Genomic DNA, 17,940 nt, shown 5'->3' with positions numbered 1-17,940 from the left:
CAGTCAAGCTGCAGTTACAGTTTACATCCATGTGTGTCCGGACTTACATGTAGCCATGACAGTAGACAATGCTTCAAATATGGATGTTGCTGCAACAAAGCTACACATTCCAAAACATGGATGCTTCACACACATCTTCAACCCGACAGAACAACAGATCTGTCACTACACTTTCAAGAAGGGCACCCAAAGATACTGTAACCAATTCAGTATCTGACCAAATGTCTCTCATTTGTGTGAAAGTTTGTCATAAGTAGTGTCTGAATTCTTGATTTATGACCAATCTTATCAGGTCATCCTTAAGTCAAGGTAGACATTTGTGCCAAATTTGCGCAAATTCCTTCAAGGCTGTTTTAAGATATCCCATTCACAAGAATGAGACGGATATAAGATCAAAGTGACCTTTGACCATCAACAACTAATCAGTTTATCCTTGAGTCCAAGTGGACGTCTGTGCCAAATTTGAGGAAATTCCCTCAAGGCCGTCTTGAGACATCACGTTCACGACAAGAATGAGACGGATATGAGACGGGTATAAGGTCAAAGTGACCTTTGATACCCAAAATCTAATCACTTCATCCTCGCGACCAAGTGGACGTTTGTGCAAAATTGAGGAAATTTCCCCAAGGCCTTCTTAAGATATCACATTCACAAAAATGAAACGAACACAATGTCAAAGTGACCTTTGACCGCCAACATCTGATCAGTTCATCCTCAAGTCCAAGTGGATGTTTGTGTCAAATTGAGGAAATTCCCTCAAGGAGATATCACGTTCACGAGAATGAGAAGGACACGATGTTAAAGTGACCTTTGACCTTCAAAATCTAATTAGTTCATCACTGAATTTAAATGGACGTTTGTGCCAAATTTGAGGAAATTCCCTTAGGCTTTCTTGCGATATCATGTTCAAGAGAATGAGACAGACACAATTTCAAAATGACCTTGACCTTTAAAATCTAATTAGTTAATACGCGAGTCCAAATAGATGTTTGTGCCAAATTTGAGGAAATTCCCTCAAGGCCTTCTTGAAACATCATGTTCACGAGAGTGAGACAGACACAATATCAAAGTGACCATTGACCACGGAAATCTAATTACTTCATCTTTGTCTCCAAGTTGACTTTTGTGCCAAATTTGAAAAAAATCCCTAAAGGCATTCTTGTGATATGTTGAGATGTTTACAAGAATAGGACGGACATACAACTCAAAAACATAATGCCTCTGGTCACGGCTGTCGCTGGCGTGAAGGCATAAAAATATGGTTAAAACAGTAAAAGCAAACAATAAATAAAAATGCTTCAAAATTTAAAAGAACAAAATACAACAATACTAACACAACTGAAAACATACACTTAAGGTAAGTTACCACTAACTCAAAGCAAAGTGTAGTCCAAGTAGTTGTTTACTTCAAAATACACAAGGCACAAACTACACATATACAAATACACACACACAAAGCTCAAGATTAAGGGAGCTTGACAAGTGGGTCAGGGATGAAAGCGGTTTCTTCAGAATGAAAAGCTAAATGGCATCATCAATAACATTGGATGTGCGTATTGACAGGGGAATTTATCCTAATTTGTCCAGGTGTCAATATCAAGTGAAGCTGTCAGGGACGCAGCGAAGAGTCTAAGCCCAAGGTTCCAAGCTGCAGCTCCCACCCCCCTCCACCTGCTGCTGCTGAGCACCTGGGTAAGGAAGCAGCCGTGCGATTGATTTGCTGGCCCTAACCCCTACGGTTGCCAAACTGACCCCACCGTCGCGCTCACATCCCAGATAAAACATGATGGCCAATCCATCAAGGTCGGTGTCTGCTGTCTGACTGATAGCGGGCTGTCCCAGAGATGTTTGTCTGTTGTTTGGGTCTGTCGAAAAACAGATAGATGCTAGTAAGCTGTGGCCGCGGTTCCCCTCTCATGATCAGCTGCCATGAGGGTGGAATGGGATGCAGATGTGTGGTCCATATGTTGGCACATGGCATCACAGTTTTCTCATGCGTGACAGGAGAACCTTTGTTCAGGTCACAGCATTCATATAAACACTCATGTAGACTTCATGGTTGCCTGGCATATATGGCACCTCCTGGATTGGCAGTTGTACCATATAAAACAAACCTCATTTGACCTCAACTGAAGTGTGGTACAATACATCTTTCTTTACTGCCATTCATGTGGCTCAAAGCCCAACCGCGGATACAACAGGGGAATTTGGGAACATTCAGGAACTTGTAAGAGAAAGATATTTCTTAAATCCTGTGGGATGCAGAAAAGCATTTCACATTCGGAGGCAAGAGAGGAATAAAATCCAGCATTCCAGTTTTTGAACCTCAGCTGAAGGGAAAAAATGGACTGTGGATAAAGACTTAAAGGGACAGTTCAGCCCCAAATCAAGAAGACATATTTTCCTCTTACCTGTGAGTCTTACATCTGCTTTCTCTTGGATTTAATGGAGCTAAATGGCACTCGACTTATGACCCAGTTACTCAAGATAATCCACAGACTTTGTGGTGAGCAGTTTCATATAGGACGAACTTTTAACTGAGCCACATCCCCCAATCATATTACTACACAGAAGGAAGTCTGATTCTACTCATGGTCAAGAGGCTTGTCCTTGTGACAGCACGACATGTAACCATTAATGGCGTCTGTCTTCTCTCGAATATTACGGAACTAAACGGCACTCGGCTGGTGGTGCTCAAAGCACCAAAAATCCACAGACCTTGTGGTGAGCAGTTTCATATAGGACGAACTTTTAACTGAGCCACATCCCCCAATCATATTACTACACAGAAGGAAGACTGATTCTACTCATGGTCAAGAGGCTTGTCCTTGTGACAGCACAACATGTAACCATTAATGGCATCTGTCTTCTCTCGAATATTACGGAACTAAATAGCACTCGGCTTGTGGTGCTCAAAGCACCAAAAATCCACAGACCTTGTTGTGAGCAGTTTCATGTAGGAACTATTTTCTTCCTACCAAACTACACCATTACTGACATAGCTAACGTTACAGCTTAGGAGGACACCATTAATGGTTACAACTGGTGGGTAGTTGAGTTATTGGGACTATTGTGCTTTGAGTGTCACTGACGGACAGATTGGTGGGAACCACAGGGATAAAGGTCAATGGTCAAACCCCTGGTCTTGTCCACTCTCTGGCAGCTGCAAGCTAACCAGACCGCCCCGGGGCTGACTCAGGGTCAAGGGACACTTGTTGTGGTAGTAGTAGGTGCCGGAAACCCCTTCACTACTCAGCCGTGACAGCAAACTAACCAGCAGTGGAAAGAAGGGAGGGGCTCAGATGAAGTAGACACATTGCACTAATCCTTTGTCCCTGTGCCATTTTGACTTTGTTTACTTTACTGTTGTGTCCATTATTTGGGCCTGAGCCTTTGCCAAGCTGCTTCCCTCCCTGCCAGATTAGTGTTTATCTTCTATGAGATAAAGAAGCAAGCATCTTCTAGTAAGCTCTGAAATATACGGTTAAAATAAGTCGGGCTTTTAAGGGAAAAACATGGACATGGAGTCTTTTAATGAGTGGTCTGGACATGAGCCAGTCCAATCTGCTTGTTGTAGAGGGGGTAAACAGTAAACCCGGAAAACAAAAGGCTCTACACCAACACTGCTGCTAGTCTGCACAAGCTGTAACACCTACAGTGCACGGTGGAAGGCCTGGCTATAAGCCATCATGTGTTCCATGCCCATTAACACATGAAATCAGCGTGTCATACACACCAAAGTCCTGCATAATGATGAGCCAGTAGAATGTCAGCTAATCTAAGCCTGGACGAGGTGTGAATGAATCCTATTTCCTCCTGTCTTGATAACCACTGAACCCATTTCCTCCCAATCTAACCACACCAGCCAAACAAAGGTTCCAGGGGATAAGGAGAAGGAGGGAGGAGAACCAGAAAACTCCAGGGGGAAAGGAGGGCGGGGGGTGCTCGGAGGGAGAACAGGTTGAGAAGAGGCCTACAGAAAAAAAGGTTTAAAAAAAGAAGAAGAAAGAATCCATGCATGGATTTCAAATTTCACAGCTGAGCACCTGGAAGAAATTGCCGGGGTTGAAAAAAGAGGACTTCTTTTCTTTTCTGATAATCTGTGAGCTGTAATGTTGCCGTTCCATACATGGAGCTGGGTAAGGGAGGAAGGATGCCGTACCAGGATTGGAGGCTGAGGGGGTTTAATGTTTGCTAAAGAGCCAAGAGTGTATTGGAGAGTGACAGCAGCACATGGCTGAACACCTCTATAGGGGGAGGACTGTGTGTCTGTCCATGAAAGACGAGTCTGTTTTACAAGCCAGCTCAGTATCCCTCAGTTGGTCATGCTAGCAAGAATTTCACACTTATCCTTATAAAGAGCTGGCAATTAGACGAACGCTATTTCACTAGGAACACTATTAGTCTGTTAAGGTCTATTATGTAGTCTTGTTTGCTGCAGCCATAAAACATTACAAAAACCATTGAGCTCCATTACAAAGTCAACACCTGCCTCTTTTCTTGAGATTTAATTAAGACATGATAAAAACGTAACCACTTTAAATTTCTTTGTGTGAGTGCTTTTACTGTTTTTTTCTTTTAAGGTGTTTTCAGAAACCTTTTCAGGCAGAACTAAGGCCACGCCACAGGTATCACTTCAAAACCCTTTCAGATGTTAAATCTTGATTGTTCCCCATGAATAATACATTATAGCCTGGGCTCTGCGTACTGGCCGCTGACCAAAGCAACCCGACATAATGCAGTCACTGATTCTCAACCGTGTGTGATGAGTGCTCTCCCTACTGCTGGGTGCCAGCGGCCATAACAGCACAATACACCACAAAGGGAATGAAAGGGCCTCATAAAAATGTTGATAATCCAGGCCCCAAAAGACCCCATTCGATACTGGAGTAGTTGTCGCCATTTATCCCAATGCGCTGCATTGTGTTGATAAACTGACAACAAAGAGAGTGAATGCCGCTTAAGGCCTCATGCGGGCCACAGTGTCAGGCATGCTTGTATCCCTCCGTTGGCTTGAACTCTCAAAATGCAGCGCAGCACACACAATTATACACAAATACAAGGTTTTTCACAGTGTTAAAGGGCACCTTTTATGCTTTTCTGTATTTTGAGTCGCATATTTAGTGTTACAGTGTCAGATGTTCAAATTAAACATGGCCAAAGTTTAAAAAATGAGGAAAATGTGAGGAGAAATCCTCAGGTTTCCTACCGTTCTGAATATCCAACCATTTTTCTTCTACTGTGGCTACAGTAAGATGTCATTTTTGCCAGATTTCTTCATATGATCATCTGGTCCAGGCACCCTACAGCAAATATTCACACACTGTAGCTTACAAAGCTAAATGAAGCTACATGCTAACATTTGGGGAACATGAAATCTTGAACACTGATCTTGTTAATTTCTCCCCAATTTCGGATCAGATTCTTGCTGAAACATCTCCAGTTTTGTTTAGAAGCTTTTACTGGTGATTTTTCAGAGTAGAAAGTGCTGCTATTCTCTGTTACAGTCATTCTCTAACTGAAAGTATACTGCTAATGTATATGTAGCAACATGCTAACATCAGGGAATCATGTAATCTTGGTTGCTAATATTGTTTATTTCTCCCTGATTTCAGATCATATTTCTGCTGAGAACATCCAGTTGTGTTTAGATGCCTTAATTGGTGACTTTTCACAGTTTAAAGTGCCACTATTCTTCATTAATCATTCCCCGGCCGCAAATACACTGCTAATGTACTAGTAGCTACGTGCTTGGATCATATTCCTGGTTGTATATGTCTGGTTGAGTTTAGAAGCCCTAACTGATGATTTTTCACGGCCGAGAGTGCCGCTATTCTTTGCTACAGCCATTGCACGGCAGCAAGGACACTGCTAACGTACATGTAGCTACATGCTAATACCAGCGAAACATGTAATCTTGTTTGCAGATGTTGGTAATTTCTCCCCAATTTCAGATCATGTTCCTGCTTGTACATGTCTTGTTGTGTTTTGAAGCCTTTATTTGTGATTTTTGTACGGTAGAAAGTGCCACAATTTTCCGTTACAGTCATTCCCCAGCTGCAAGTATCCTACACCGCGGAAGCGTTACTATGGTCGACTGTGGCTCAGAAGGTAGAGCGGGTCGTCCACTAATCAGAAGATCAGTGATCCGATCCCTGGCTCCTCCAGTCTGCATATCCATGGGCAAGATACTGAACCCCATGACTGCTCCTTTGGTATGTGAGTGCGTATAAGCTGAGTAGCAGGTAGCACCTTGTATGGCAGCCTGTGTGAGAATGGGCTAATGTGACATGTAGTGTAAAAGCGCTGAGTGGTCGGAAGACTAGAAAATTGCTATTCAAGTGCAGTCCATTTAAACTGCTAATGTACATGTAGCTACATGCTAACGTCAGGGTAACATGTAATCTTGGTTGGTGATGTTAATTTCTTCCAGAATTCTGACCATGTTCCTGCTGACACATGTCATGTTAAACATGTGTTTAAAGGCTTTTAATGGTGATGTTTCACGTTAGAAAGTGCAACTATTCTCCATTAGAGTCATTTCCTGGCTGCAGTGAAGGTGCGGAGATGCTGAAATACAGAAGACCTGGAAGCATCGACCAATCAGACAGGTGCTAAACAGAGCTTTTCAGACAGAGGGTGAATATAGGTGTTTCGTGCAGACAGTATGAGGAAAATAAAGTGTTTCTTGACCATTAAAGCATGTAAACACGTTCTAGTATTTTGATCATTTTCAGGTTATAAACCTAAAAAAGAGCATAACAGGTCTTCCTTAAAAGATGGCGAGGCCCTTTTGCTTTCTCGGGCTTATACATCCTGAAAAAAGAAACACGAGAAAGAGAGAAAAAATGGGGTGCTTGGTAATGAATGAAAGGCAGAAAGAGACAGACACAGCCTCCAGTTGGTGGGGACGAAGCCAGGCCAAACACTCATGCAGATCCAACGCACTGAATTTGCATGAGCTGACAAAAGCACCAGTGGTTTAGCTCTGCTCCAGCTGCCATTCACACATGAATACTCTTTCTACCTGTTTGATTAGAGCTTCTACTGGAATTGTTAAGGCTCTGGAGTATTGCTGTAGGCACAGCGTATCTGGCTGTATGTAAAGTAGGGCTTATAGATAAAGGTTAAAGCCCCCATGTGCTTTACCATGTAAAACTTATGCAGTATGTATCCTCACATGCTTTGTTACAGCACAGGGAGATGTGGTATTCAGTTTGAAATGTTCAGCGTTTGATGCAATATTAACTGCAGTGAGGTGTTTCAGGAATGTAAGACATTTCAGGGGGCATTTCATATGACGCAGACAGAGGGAAAAGAGGAAGAGGGAAAAAAAAGTCGAGGACGTGTCTAGGAGGCAGCTCAGCTGAATCTCCCGAAACAGCTATGACCTTTTTCTCTCCATCACTGCGTTTGCCGGCGGCGTCGCTACCCAGCCAAGTACCAAAATCGCTTGGATTATTGGTCTAAATATAGAGGCAGTCACACACACACACTCAACATGACTCAAAACATGTGATCTGGCGGAAATCCATATGATGGATCTGCAGAATCACAGGACGCACAAGGACAGTTGGAAGACACGAAGCTGGAAGTGTGAGTCCTGTGAAGATGACGAACATGTTTTGGAGGTTTTTCAATAGAGGCACCATGGTGGATATACACAGATGTCTGGAGATAAATCTTGAGATGAAAACCTGCTGTTATGTATTTCAGGACTGTCAGTAATGATACAGCACCCTACAGGTAGGCACACGCACGCAGACTCGTACTGCTCCTGGAGAAGAGAAAGTCAGTGAGCCAGGTCTTTTCATCAGTTCCACTGCGCTGCCTCGCATTGGGTCAATCTCACCACATCATTAATATGGTGGATGCTATTGTCATTACATCTACAAAACAAAAGCACAGTTTAACATGGCAGCGCCACAGACTGAATGTGAAACAGGGAGCCATTAACTATGTTCCGGGGTGAGTGAACGATGATGTGGGTTCTGTCACACACTGAAAGATAACTTTGGTTGTAGGAGGAGGGTGGGGTGTAAGAGACTAAAGAATATCCATACATATGCAGTCGGTATAATACATACACTCACCGGCTACTTTATTAGGTACAGCTGTTCAACTGCTCGTTAACGAAAATGGTTAATCATTGCAACTCAATGCACTTAGGTATGTAGACATGGTCAAGACGACCTGCTGAAGTACAAAACGAGCATCAGAATGAGGAAGAAAGGGGATTCAAGTGACTAGTATTTCAGGAACTGCTCATCTACTAGGATTTTCACACACAACCATCTCTAGGGTTTACAGAGGATGGTCTGAAAAAGAGAAAATATCCAGTGAGCAGCAGTTCTCTGGGCGAAAATGCCTTGTTGATGCCAGAGGTCAGAGGAGAATGGCCAGACTGGTTCAAGATGATAGAAAGGCAACAGTAGCTCAAATAACCACTGGTTACAACCAAGGTCTGCAGAAGACCATCTCTGAACCAACAACACGTCCAACCTTGAAGCAGATGGGCTACAGCAGCAGAAGACCACACCAGGTGCCACTCCTGTCAGCTAACAACAGGAAACTGAGGCTACAGTTCACACAGGCTCACCAAAACTGGACAATAGAAGATTGGAAAAACGTTGCCTGGTCTGATGAGTCTGGATTTCTGCTGCCACATTCAGATGGTAGGGTCAGAATTTGGTGTAAACAACATGAAAGCATGGATCCATCCTGCCTTGTATCAACGGTTCAGGCTGCTGGTGGTGGTGTAATGGTGTGGGGGATATTTTCTTGGCACACTTTGGGCCCCTTAGTACCAACTGAGCATGGTTTAAACACCACAGCCTACCTGAGTATTGTTGCTGACCGTGTCCATCCCTTTATGACCACAGTGTACCCATCTTCTGATGGCTACTTCCAGCAGGATAACGCACCATGTCACAAAGCTCAAATCATCTCAAACTGGTTTCTTGAACATGACAATGAGTTCACTGTACTCCAATGGCCTCCACAGTCACCAGATCTCAGTCCAATAGAGCACCTTTGGGATGTGGTGGAACGGGGGATTCTCATCATGGATGTACATCCAACAAATCTGCAGCAACTGTGTGATGTCATCATGTCATCAGGTGTACCTAATAAAGTGGACGGTGAGTGTATATACTATATATATGCTGGTGAGAGAAGATGTAAAGCCTCCAAAAGCCTTGCAGAGATTTCATTTGAATACTGAATGGGAGACTGGTGCTCACATGTGTCTGTAATTACAGGGTGTCTTTTGTGTTGGTGTACATGTGAGTCGGAGAGCCAGTGCATTATGTAGGTACCTATGCAAATGAAAACAGAGGGAGCATGTGCTTCATGTGTGTGTGGTTATGTGAGCGTGTGCGTGTCCCTGTGGGTGCCTGTCTGCATGTTTGTGTTTACAAAGGCCTCGCACATCCCACGATTCTCAGCTTCGCCACAACACACACAGACAGGTGTGAGGACTGGAGAGAGCGAGAGCCCAGATTGTGAAGCACGGCCTCGCTGAGCAAATATTACTCTCACTCTCACTCTCCCGGTCTCCGTCTCCCTCTCTCCCTCCCTCTCATTCAACGTCGGTTTCTCTCTTGGTCTCTCTGTATCCTCTCTTTCCCACTGTGCCAAACACAGAGGGCCTCTTTGTTATTCAGAGTAGGAAATGCAACTGGAGCCAAATCTGCCCTGCTTTCCGTTTGATATCATCCCTCCTTTGTTCTTAGCCGTCTCCCATCACCACGCTCTTGGCCTCAGATGGCATCAGCCAGGCACATGGGAACAAGCGCGGCTCAGACGAGATACATCTCGTGATGTCTTGTATGTTTGACTTCAAGTGTAGCTTGAGGTGACATTTAGGGTAATGATAAGATAAAGGTCAAACAGATGTTTTCCACTGAATGCTAGTGCATGGGGGCTAGGGTTTGAAGGTTGCTACTGCTGCTGTTGTTATTTTACAGTGGATAGTGCTTTATTCAAAAATACAATGTGGTACCCAATACTGTATATAAAGGTTATATCAGACAGAATACACTTAAAGGGACAGTTCACCTGCAAATCAAAAATACACAGTGTTATTTATCAGTCCAGATTGTTTTAAGAGTTGCCAAGTTTAATTTAGGAACTATTTTCTTTGTACCAAACTACACCCATCAACTGTATCATCCCACAAAGGGAGTGTGCATCAACTGCTAGCTCACCTAGCACCACTGAGCTAGCTTAAATTACAGCTCAGCCAATGAGGACACAATTTATGTTTATATCTAATGCTGTCATGAGCATAAACCTGTTCATGAGTAGATGCACCCTTCCTTCTGCGTGGTGATATCGTTGACAGGTGTGGTTTGGTAGACAGACAACAGTTCCAAGGAAGCATGCATCTACTTATGGATGAGAGGCTCGTTTTCATGACAGCTCAAGATGTGAACATTAATGGCGTCCTCCTCAGCTAAGCTGTAACGTTAGCTAGCTCAGGGGTGCTTAGTAAGTTAGCAGTAGGTGCGCAGTTCCTTGTGCGTGGTGATTGGAACTGCTCACAACAAGGTCTGTAGATTATCTTCGGTAACCAGGTCATGATTTCTGGAAAGAGACACTGCTGTTTTTGGCGCTTTGAGTGCCAGAAGCCAAGCCATCTAGCTCCATTATACTGTAGAGAAGGCAGACATGTCTATGGCCGATATCTCCAACACTTGGCAACTCACACCAAAACAATCTGGATGGATAAACAGCATTACAGGTAAGAGGAAAATCCTTTAATATGATGTAATATGGCCATTTCCATGTAGACGAATCATACATAAAAAACACATGAACTTGCCAGTTTGTTTGGCCATGCTAAATCCCAATCCGGTTACTCCGTCAGGTGTGACTATCAAGTGGTATCCTTGAACATGCAGGGCAACATCCCCAAAGTAGTCGAGGGTGTTTCAGTATGTGTGTCGGTCTGTCTGCTTCGATCCTCCCCCCCAACCCCCGGAGAGCGAGACAGAAGAGTCTACACGCTGAATACTAATAATATTCACCAACATCACTTCTCATTCAGATGACTAGCAGTTATGAGCTCAACTTCAAAAGCCTGTTTCATCTGCGGAGTAAGTGGGAATAAAGGATTTAGTAAATATGGGGAACTCAGCGCGAACTCCACTTTATTTGTGGAATCTATGTCAGGCCCTGCGACTAAGTCATCAGCTCACTTTGTAAGTTGCATGTTGCACTGTCATGGTGCATGGATGAAGCAGATTTGAATTCTGGAGATATCCAGAAAAATGCAATTAAATACTCGTACAATAAGAATATTTTAAGGCGCTGTGCTGTGCAAATGTTAATAAAAGAGAGATTTGGATAATTTGGCCTGCCATTTGTTCAGATATCTTTCTCAATAAAAGTCTCAGCTGTAATATTGGTTGAAGTGCGGAGCTATTACTGGTGATGTGATTGCATTTGACATAGTTATATTTTTATTCTCACAGCAGGCAAGTGTCTGACTAAAACTGAGCAACTTTTCAGTTGTTTTATTTTTATGTTGTTTTGTTTTTTAGAGTGGAATAAAACAAATCACACACAGCACGGCTACGTGTTAGTCACAGATGCTGAGGGGAGAAAAAAAACCTGGAGATTACAGTAAACCTGTTTGCTCCTCTCCCTCAGCTACGGACACCATTGTCTAAATAACTCCTTCACACCACATCCGCCCACCGCGCTTCCTAACCTGTAAGCTCTGGCCAGCCGGTTGTTGAGTGTGTTAAAAACAGAGATAAGGAGAGAGGACGGCAATCTATCACCTCGCACTGACAGCCTCGCACGTCGTCTGTCTCTGGGGTTGCTGCGCTGCCATGCTCCCCTGCAGCTGCTCCTCCTCTCCTCTCCTCTCCTCCCGTCACTTCTCCTCTTCTGCTCATCTCTTTTCCACCCTACCAGGTTTTCCGCTCCTCTCATCTCCTCACCCCTTCTCTGTCCTCGCGTCCCCTTCCACCCTCGTCTGCCCTCGCCTTTTGCCTACTTAGTATGTCAGCTGCATTGATGGCTATCGGCTGCTTCCCACCCGCCCCGCAATGCTGTGTCACTTCATTAGAAGTGTGAAAGGATGACCTTGCACTCTGTCTCTCTTTTTTTGCTCAGTGTCTCTCTTCACTCTGTCTAAGTCATACACTACTCCAGCTGTCCCTCTTTCCCTCATCACTCTTCCTCTCATACTCCGCCTCAGCCAACCAGCCAGCCAGCCAGCCAGCCAGCCAGCCAGCCAGCCAGCCGGCAAGTGCCCTTCATCTTTCTCTCTCTCTTGTCTTTTCCTTGTCTCTCTATTTCTTCCTCTCTCCCTGCCCTCATTGTTCTCCTTCATTATCAAACGCTGTCACAGCGTCCCCCGCTGTGCCACCCAGGTTATTTATAGCTAACAGAGGGTGGTGGTGCTGGTGATGCTGAGAGGTGGGCCATCTCAGGCCCTGCTGGAGCACCACACACACACACTTTTCTTGACATTTAAACATATGCACACACACACTTAAACTATCTATTCGCCTGCAAGAGAGCACGTGCATAATCAGCGAATGGAGGTTTTTGTGCGTGCGTCTTCCCAGCACCTACCTGTCTCTCAGACATGACGTAGAGGTAGTTGCGGTCCAGGGAGAAGGCCATATCTCGCAGGACAGGGCTGCCGTCCTTGATGACCGATATCGTCTCGTACTGGACGCCGCCATGAGGAGGCCCGTCAACACGAATCTGAGAAACACAGAGCGCAAACAGGTCAATGATTGCTATTTATATCAGAGTGACAGCAGGAGTGGGAAAACAGACGAAGGATGATTGACAGGGATGTCAGATGAGGGTCAAATAATATCTGCAAAACAATCTATCGCTATCATTTAGCTACTTGGAGATTCAGGTGGGTGGAGGAAGTAAAGAACTGAAAGAGGCAGACGGATGACTTTCAAATACTTTTTTCTAAGTGTCAAAAATGTGCGGCACTTATTTTATTATTTCACAGTATGGGGTTAATGTCACCCCTCCCGTGATTTGATGTAGGATGGGGTTACCACAACTGTTAAGAATTATGTGCTGATATTATTAGACCTTTGTGAAACCTTAGCTCTGTTTTCCTTTCCTCTCCCTCCTGATGAATGATGTATTCCCTCTGTAAAGCTTTGAACTTGAGGCCAAGACCACCTCACTACAAAAACACTGGAAAAGCCTTCTAATGACTTATTCGAGGTACGTGACCCTCCCTGACCCAGACGGGCCTCTGCCGGCCCCGCTCCTTTTTTATTCATCAGATCCTGTTGGACAAATATATAACCACGACGGTAAATCTTGAGGGGCAGCGTTGGGTTTTGAGATGATGGGCGTGAGAGATGTCTGTGATGTCACATGTCACGAGGCCCTCCTCCACCCATGAAAGCTGATGGCTCTATCATCTGTCCATCCCCGGCTGCCTCCCTCCACCCAAACATTCATCTATCTATTCAGATGGTGACAGCACCAAAGAGCAGCCAGACTCTCTATGAAACATCACAGAGGGGAAAGTCAAGGTCATATGTCTGTCAAAAGGAAATCAACTGGGAGGGTGGGGGCAAATGTGCACACACACACACACACACACACGCCTTTGTGTATGTGTGTGTCAAACTGCTGGATGGTAAAGTAGGAGGAACGTGATGTAAGTTCACACAAAGCCCCCGGAGCTTTGCTTTCAAAGCTTCAGGGTTAGCCGAGTACAAGACAGCAGGCGGCACAGCTAAGAGGCAGGGCTCAAAAGTGGTTGAGCCTTCCACGGCTGACCTACGTCTGACCTTGGCATGCGAAAGCAAACATCGAAAAAGAAGACATATGTGAAAACCATATGTAGGAGGAGAAAGGCAGGATGTGGGGGCCGTGCCAGTCTTCATCTGGTTACTGACACTGCGGCGTGGAGGGAGACCTCGGCAAACATGCTCATCCATAAAGCATGTCGGCGCACGGCCAGACCAGTGCTGTTCTGTTCACTACTACTGTTTCAGTGTGGGTTGTGTGTGTGTGCGCGTGTATGTGTGTGTTCACCCATAGGAGCAGTCTGTCATGCTGTGATATGTGTCCAAGCAGGCCGCCACTGGGGATCACAAGATAACCCGACCTTCCCCTCTGCACGCCTGCAGTTCATCTGAATCAGATCGCTATCACACAGTCCCTCACCGCTGTCCAGGGGCCTCTAAATTCACAGAAACACACACTCGCACACACACAGCTGTCTCAGAGTGTGTCCAGAGAAAAACCTTTATTCTCCAGGCTGCAGAGGTGCCTCAGAGGGGGGAAGTTATGCTCCCCAATACAAGTGCTGGCTCCCACCAGTGAAAATAATTAAATATTACTGTCTTTAAGAGGCTGTGGCACACAAAGGTAGTATCTTATGAAACTACACAACCTAAGGCATCCACTGGACAAACTAAGTCGACATACAGTAGCTTGTCAGTGAGTGGGCTAAATAATGCTCCCAAGTCAAGGCTAAATTTTGACAAAGGACAAATTGACATGGCATTTTCAAAGGGATCCCCTGAGCTCTCAACTCTAGATATCTGAATGGAAATGAGCTCTATGTGTACCCACGAGTCTCCTCTAAACATGAATAGGCCTGTTCCGAGTGAATGTTTTGTTCCTGATAACCAACATACTCCTTCAAATTACAGCAGCAGTGTGTGAGATTTCGGGGAATTTAGTGGCACCTAGTGGTGAGGATTGCAAAGCGCGACCAGCTGAAACTTCTCTCGGTTAGAATGGCTTCCATTTTCATTGTTCAGGAGGTTTTTACCGGGAAACAAATTATCCACAGATGTCCCTTTCTCTCCAAAACAAACGGACCAGGGGTCTCATTTATAAAACAACGCATAGAATCCAAACTAAAAATATACGTACGAATAAAAGCCAAAAATGGTGTGTGCCAAAATAAATTAGACAATTTCTACGATCAGGCAATTGTTCGTAAGCATGGATCAACGTCTCCCATCAAGTCAGGTTTTATAGATCACAATTTTTGCGTCGGACGTGGAGTTCGCCTCACACAGGCCTCGTTTTGTGTAAAGCAGCTCCACGTTACAAACCAGTGTTTCTCTGACACTGTTTGGCTTGCCTCAGACCGGCTGCTAACCTAGCACCTGCTAATGTGTGCTGACATTTTGTCTTTGATAACTTAAGATCCAGATGTTCAAGAGGTTTTTACAGGGAACTGAATTATACGCAGAGGTCTCTTCCTCTCAAACACAAACAGACCCAGTAATTTAAACCAGTAAAAGCACCGAATAAAGCAGTTTCACGTTAAAAAAATCTGTGTTTTCTGACACTGCCGATGGAGAGGGGCTGCTAACTACACTGGTTGATGCGAAAATGCAAAAGGCCCTATCTAATGGCAGTGTTTGGTTTGTCCGTTCTGGGCTACTGTAGAAACATGGCGATCTCCTTAGACGAGGACCTGCTCCCTATGTAGATATAAACGGCTCATTCTAAGGTAACAAACACACAATGATTCTTATTTTCAGGTGATTATACACTAAAGAAAACACACTTGCTGTACTATATTCCATTTCTGCCAATATACCCCACAAAATCCAACACACTGGACCTTTAAATCTGTGTATTTGTCTCTAAGAAAAAGGACAACCAGCCTATCTGGAGAGCAAACAATCGCCTAACACATTCATACAGAGATTCATAACACATTAGAGCAGGATAGTTGTGGAACTCAAACTGCTATTAGTCCACGCACATCAGATAATAACTAATATTAACTGTAAAGTAAGAAACCACAGGATATCAGTGTGCAATTCCTCCTTAATACCTGATATGTGATATAATAGCATAAGCAAATTCCTGAAATTCAGTTATGGCTTATGGTTTTGGTGTACCACCCCAAGATTTTCTGTGGCCCCATTTAGCTGACCCTATAAAAATTACTAGGGGTGCCACTGCCAGGCAGAGGTTTAACACTTTGTGACACACTACAGCTAAAGCTCTAATCTATCAGGCCCTGCAATTAGTAAACAGTAAACTGTCTTGTTAAGCAAACACATTTAATCAGCAGTGCAGAGGTGTTTAAAAAGAGATTAATAATCAATGACCTTCCCTTTTACCAGTCACCAATACTGCGTGTTTCTCAGCCTCTGCTCCTTTTGTGTATCTTTTTTCCCGAAACAACTCAGGCCTATGGCTCACACAGAGAAAATGGAATCAACATAACTGACACTCCGGCACTCCAGAAGCACTTACACCATCCCACCGTGTACACACAAACACACCCACATCCAGTTGCTTTTCACATTACGACACCGCTTTTCTATAGTAGTGGTAAATCTCACAAAGTGTGTTACATTCGCACATATGCAGACGCAAACACACACCCACAGCATTGTAAGGAAGTGAAGAAACGAGTGACTGTGTGTGAGGTGCTGAATCTGAAGGACTTTGCAGGGCAGGCTCGCCTTTGGGTGGGCGAACGAGACAAAAAAAAAAAAAGAAGAGGAAAATGAAAACCCTGGGCAAGCAAATGGAGAAACCAGTGCTGCTCGGACCAAAAATAATTCTGTCAAAAACTCCGCACTCGCTCACTCACTCCCACGCTACCATACTGCTAGCCTACAGTACCTGTGTAAGCGACTCTCAGGCCCCAAACATCCATTTCCTCGGCATCGCTTTACTTCAACCTTTAGCCTGCTCTCTCAGGTACTTAAACCTATCCCCTGTCTGCCCCATTTGACCCTGCATTATTTATCAGGCTGGGTGAGAAGGCTGCTAACAGGTTGGAATCATACCCTCAAGCCCCTCTGACAATATTACTGCGCCTCTATTTTAGGAGGAGCCGTCCGCTGAAACAGCCCCCGTTGCCCCAGAGAGCTGTCCTTGGTTTGGCCTGGTCTAACATGGTCCCCATTTCATCGTCACAGCCATTAGCTGGACTTTCTCTATCAGCAGCATCTGGAAGCTGCAACTGAGTAAAGTGAGGAACGCAGGGGGGGGGAAGGTGAAGATGGATGAGAGTGTTGAAAAACAGAAAACATGTACCCCAGGGGCAGCACCGTGTGTGTAGTTAATATTTGTGAAAAGGAAAAACAGTGCTGTCCTGAATGTCGAAGAATGATGATCACACACTTTACACAACATTCACATGCGGCACACTGTATCCTCCATATACAAACAGACACTCACTGAACCACTGTGAACGAGGCCTGGACAACTGAGGACAGAAATAGCTGTCCCCAGGCATCACTGAGTGGGAAGACTTCTTAATCAGCTGACTATAAATCCTGAAGCACACACAGGGTTACTGAGTTTTCAAACTCCAAACCACTTTCACCACTTTTCAATAACTTTGGATTATTTTCCCAACTGTAGTCCTGTACTGTACAAACAACATGTTTCAAATACTGCCTGTGACAAAGTGGGTGAGACCACAGCATTTGTTCCATGTAGGCGTTTCTTAGCATGCTTGTCACGTCTGTTTAGCCTCTTTATTCTGCGTCATTGCAAGCACAAACTATCCTGGTTTGTTTGTGTTGAGCATTATATTTTGTTAGTTATAATCCTGAATAACTCTTACGCAGACAAATATTGTTTAAAGCTACAGTTGGTAATTTTTATGAAAAAACTTTGTCATATTTACTGAAACTGTCACCACATCCTGACAGTAGTACATGACACAGATCATCTGTGGAAAAATCACATCCCTCCTCCTACTCCTGATGCTCCTAATGGCAATTAAAAGAATCAACTGCGCGTGAATGAAACCAACCAATCAGAGCCACACTCAAAAAATAATTAATAGGTTTTGTCTTTTAATCAGTTATTTTAATAAGTTGTTAAAAATTAAAAACATTTCTGAAATTTATGAGTAGGACTGATTAAAAAAAAAAATCTAAACATCAACACACCTGGATAAATATTAAGTTGGTTCAACTTAATTAAGCTTTTCGAGGT

At 44.2% G+C, this 17,940-nt stretch overlaps 1 protein-coding gene across 1 annotated transcript in view; it reads right to left on the bottom strand.

The window, feature by feature from the left end:
• The window catches only part of plxna2 (plexin A2), a 272,248-nt gene that overhangs the window by 152,466 nt on the left and 101,842 nt on the right, over positions 1-17,940 (bottom strand). The window contains exon 4 of the mRNA XM_050064354.1: positions 12,592-12,726. Coding sequence (XP_049920311.1) covers positions 12,592-12,726 — 135 coding nt within the window. The remainder of the gene's footprint in view (positions 1-12,591; positions 12,727-17,940) is intronic.

Source organism: Epinephelus moara, chromosome 16, assembly GCF_006386435.1.
Source record: "Epinephelus moara isolate mb chromosome 16, YSFRI_EMoa_1.0, whole genome shotgun sequence".
NCBI lineage: Eukaryota > Metazoa > Chordata > Actinopteri > Perciformes > Serranidae > Epinephelus > Epinephelus moara.
Note: the sequence above shows the minus strand (reverse complement) of the source record. Positions and strands in the feature narration are given on the sequence as shown.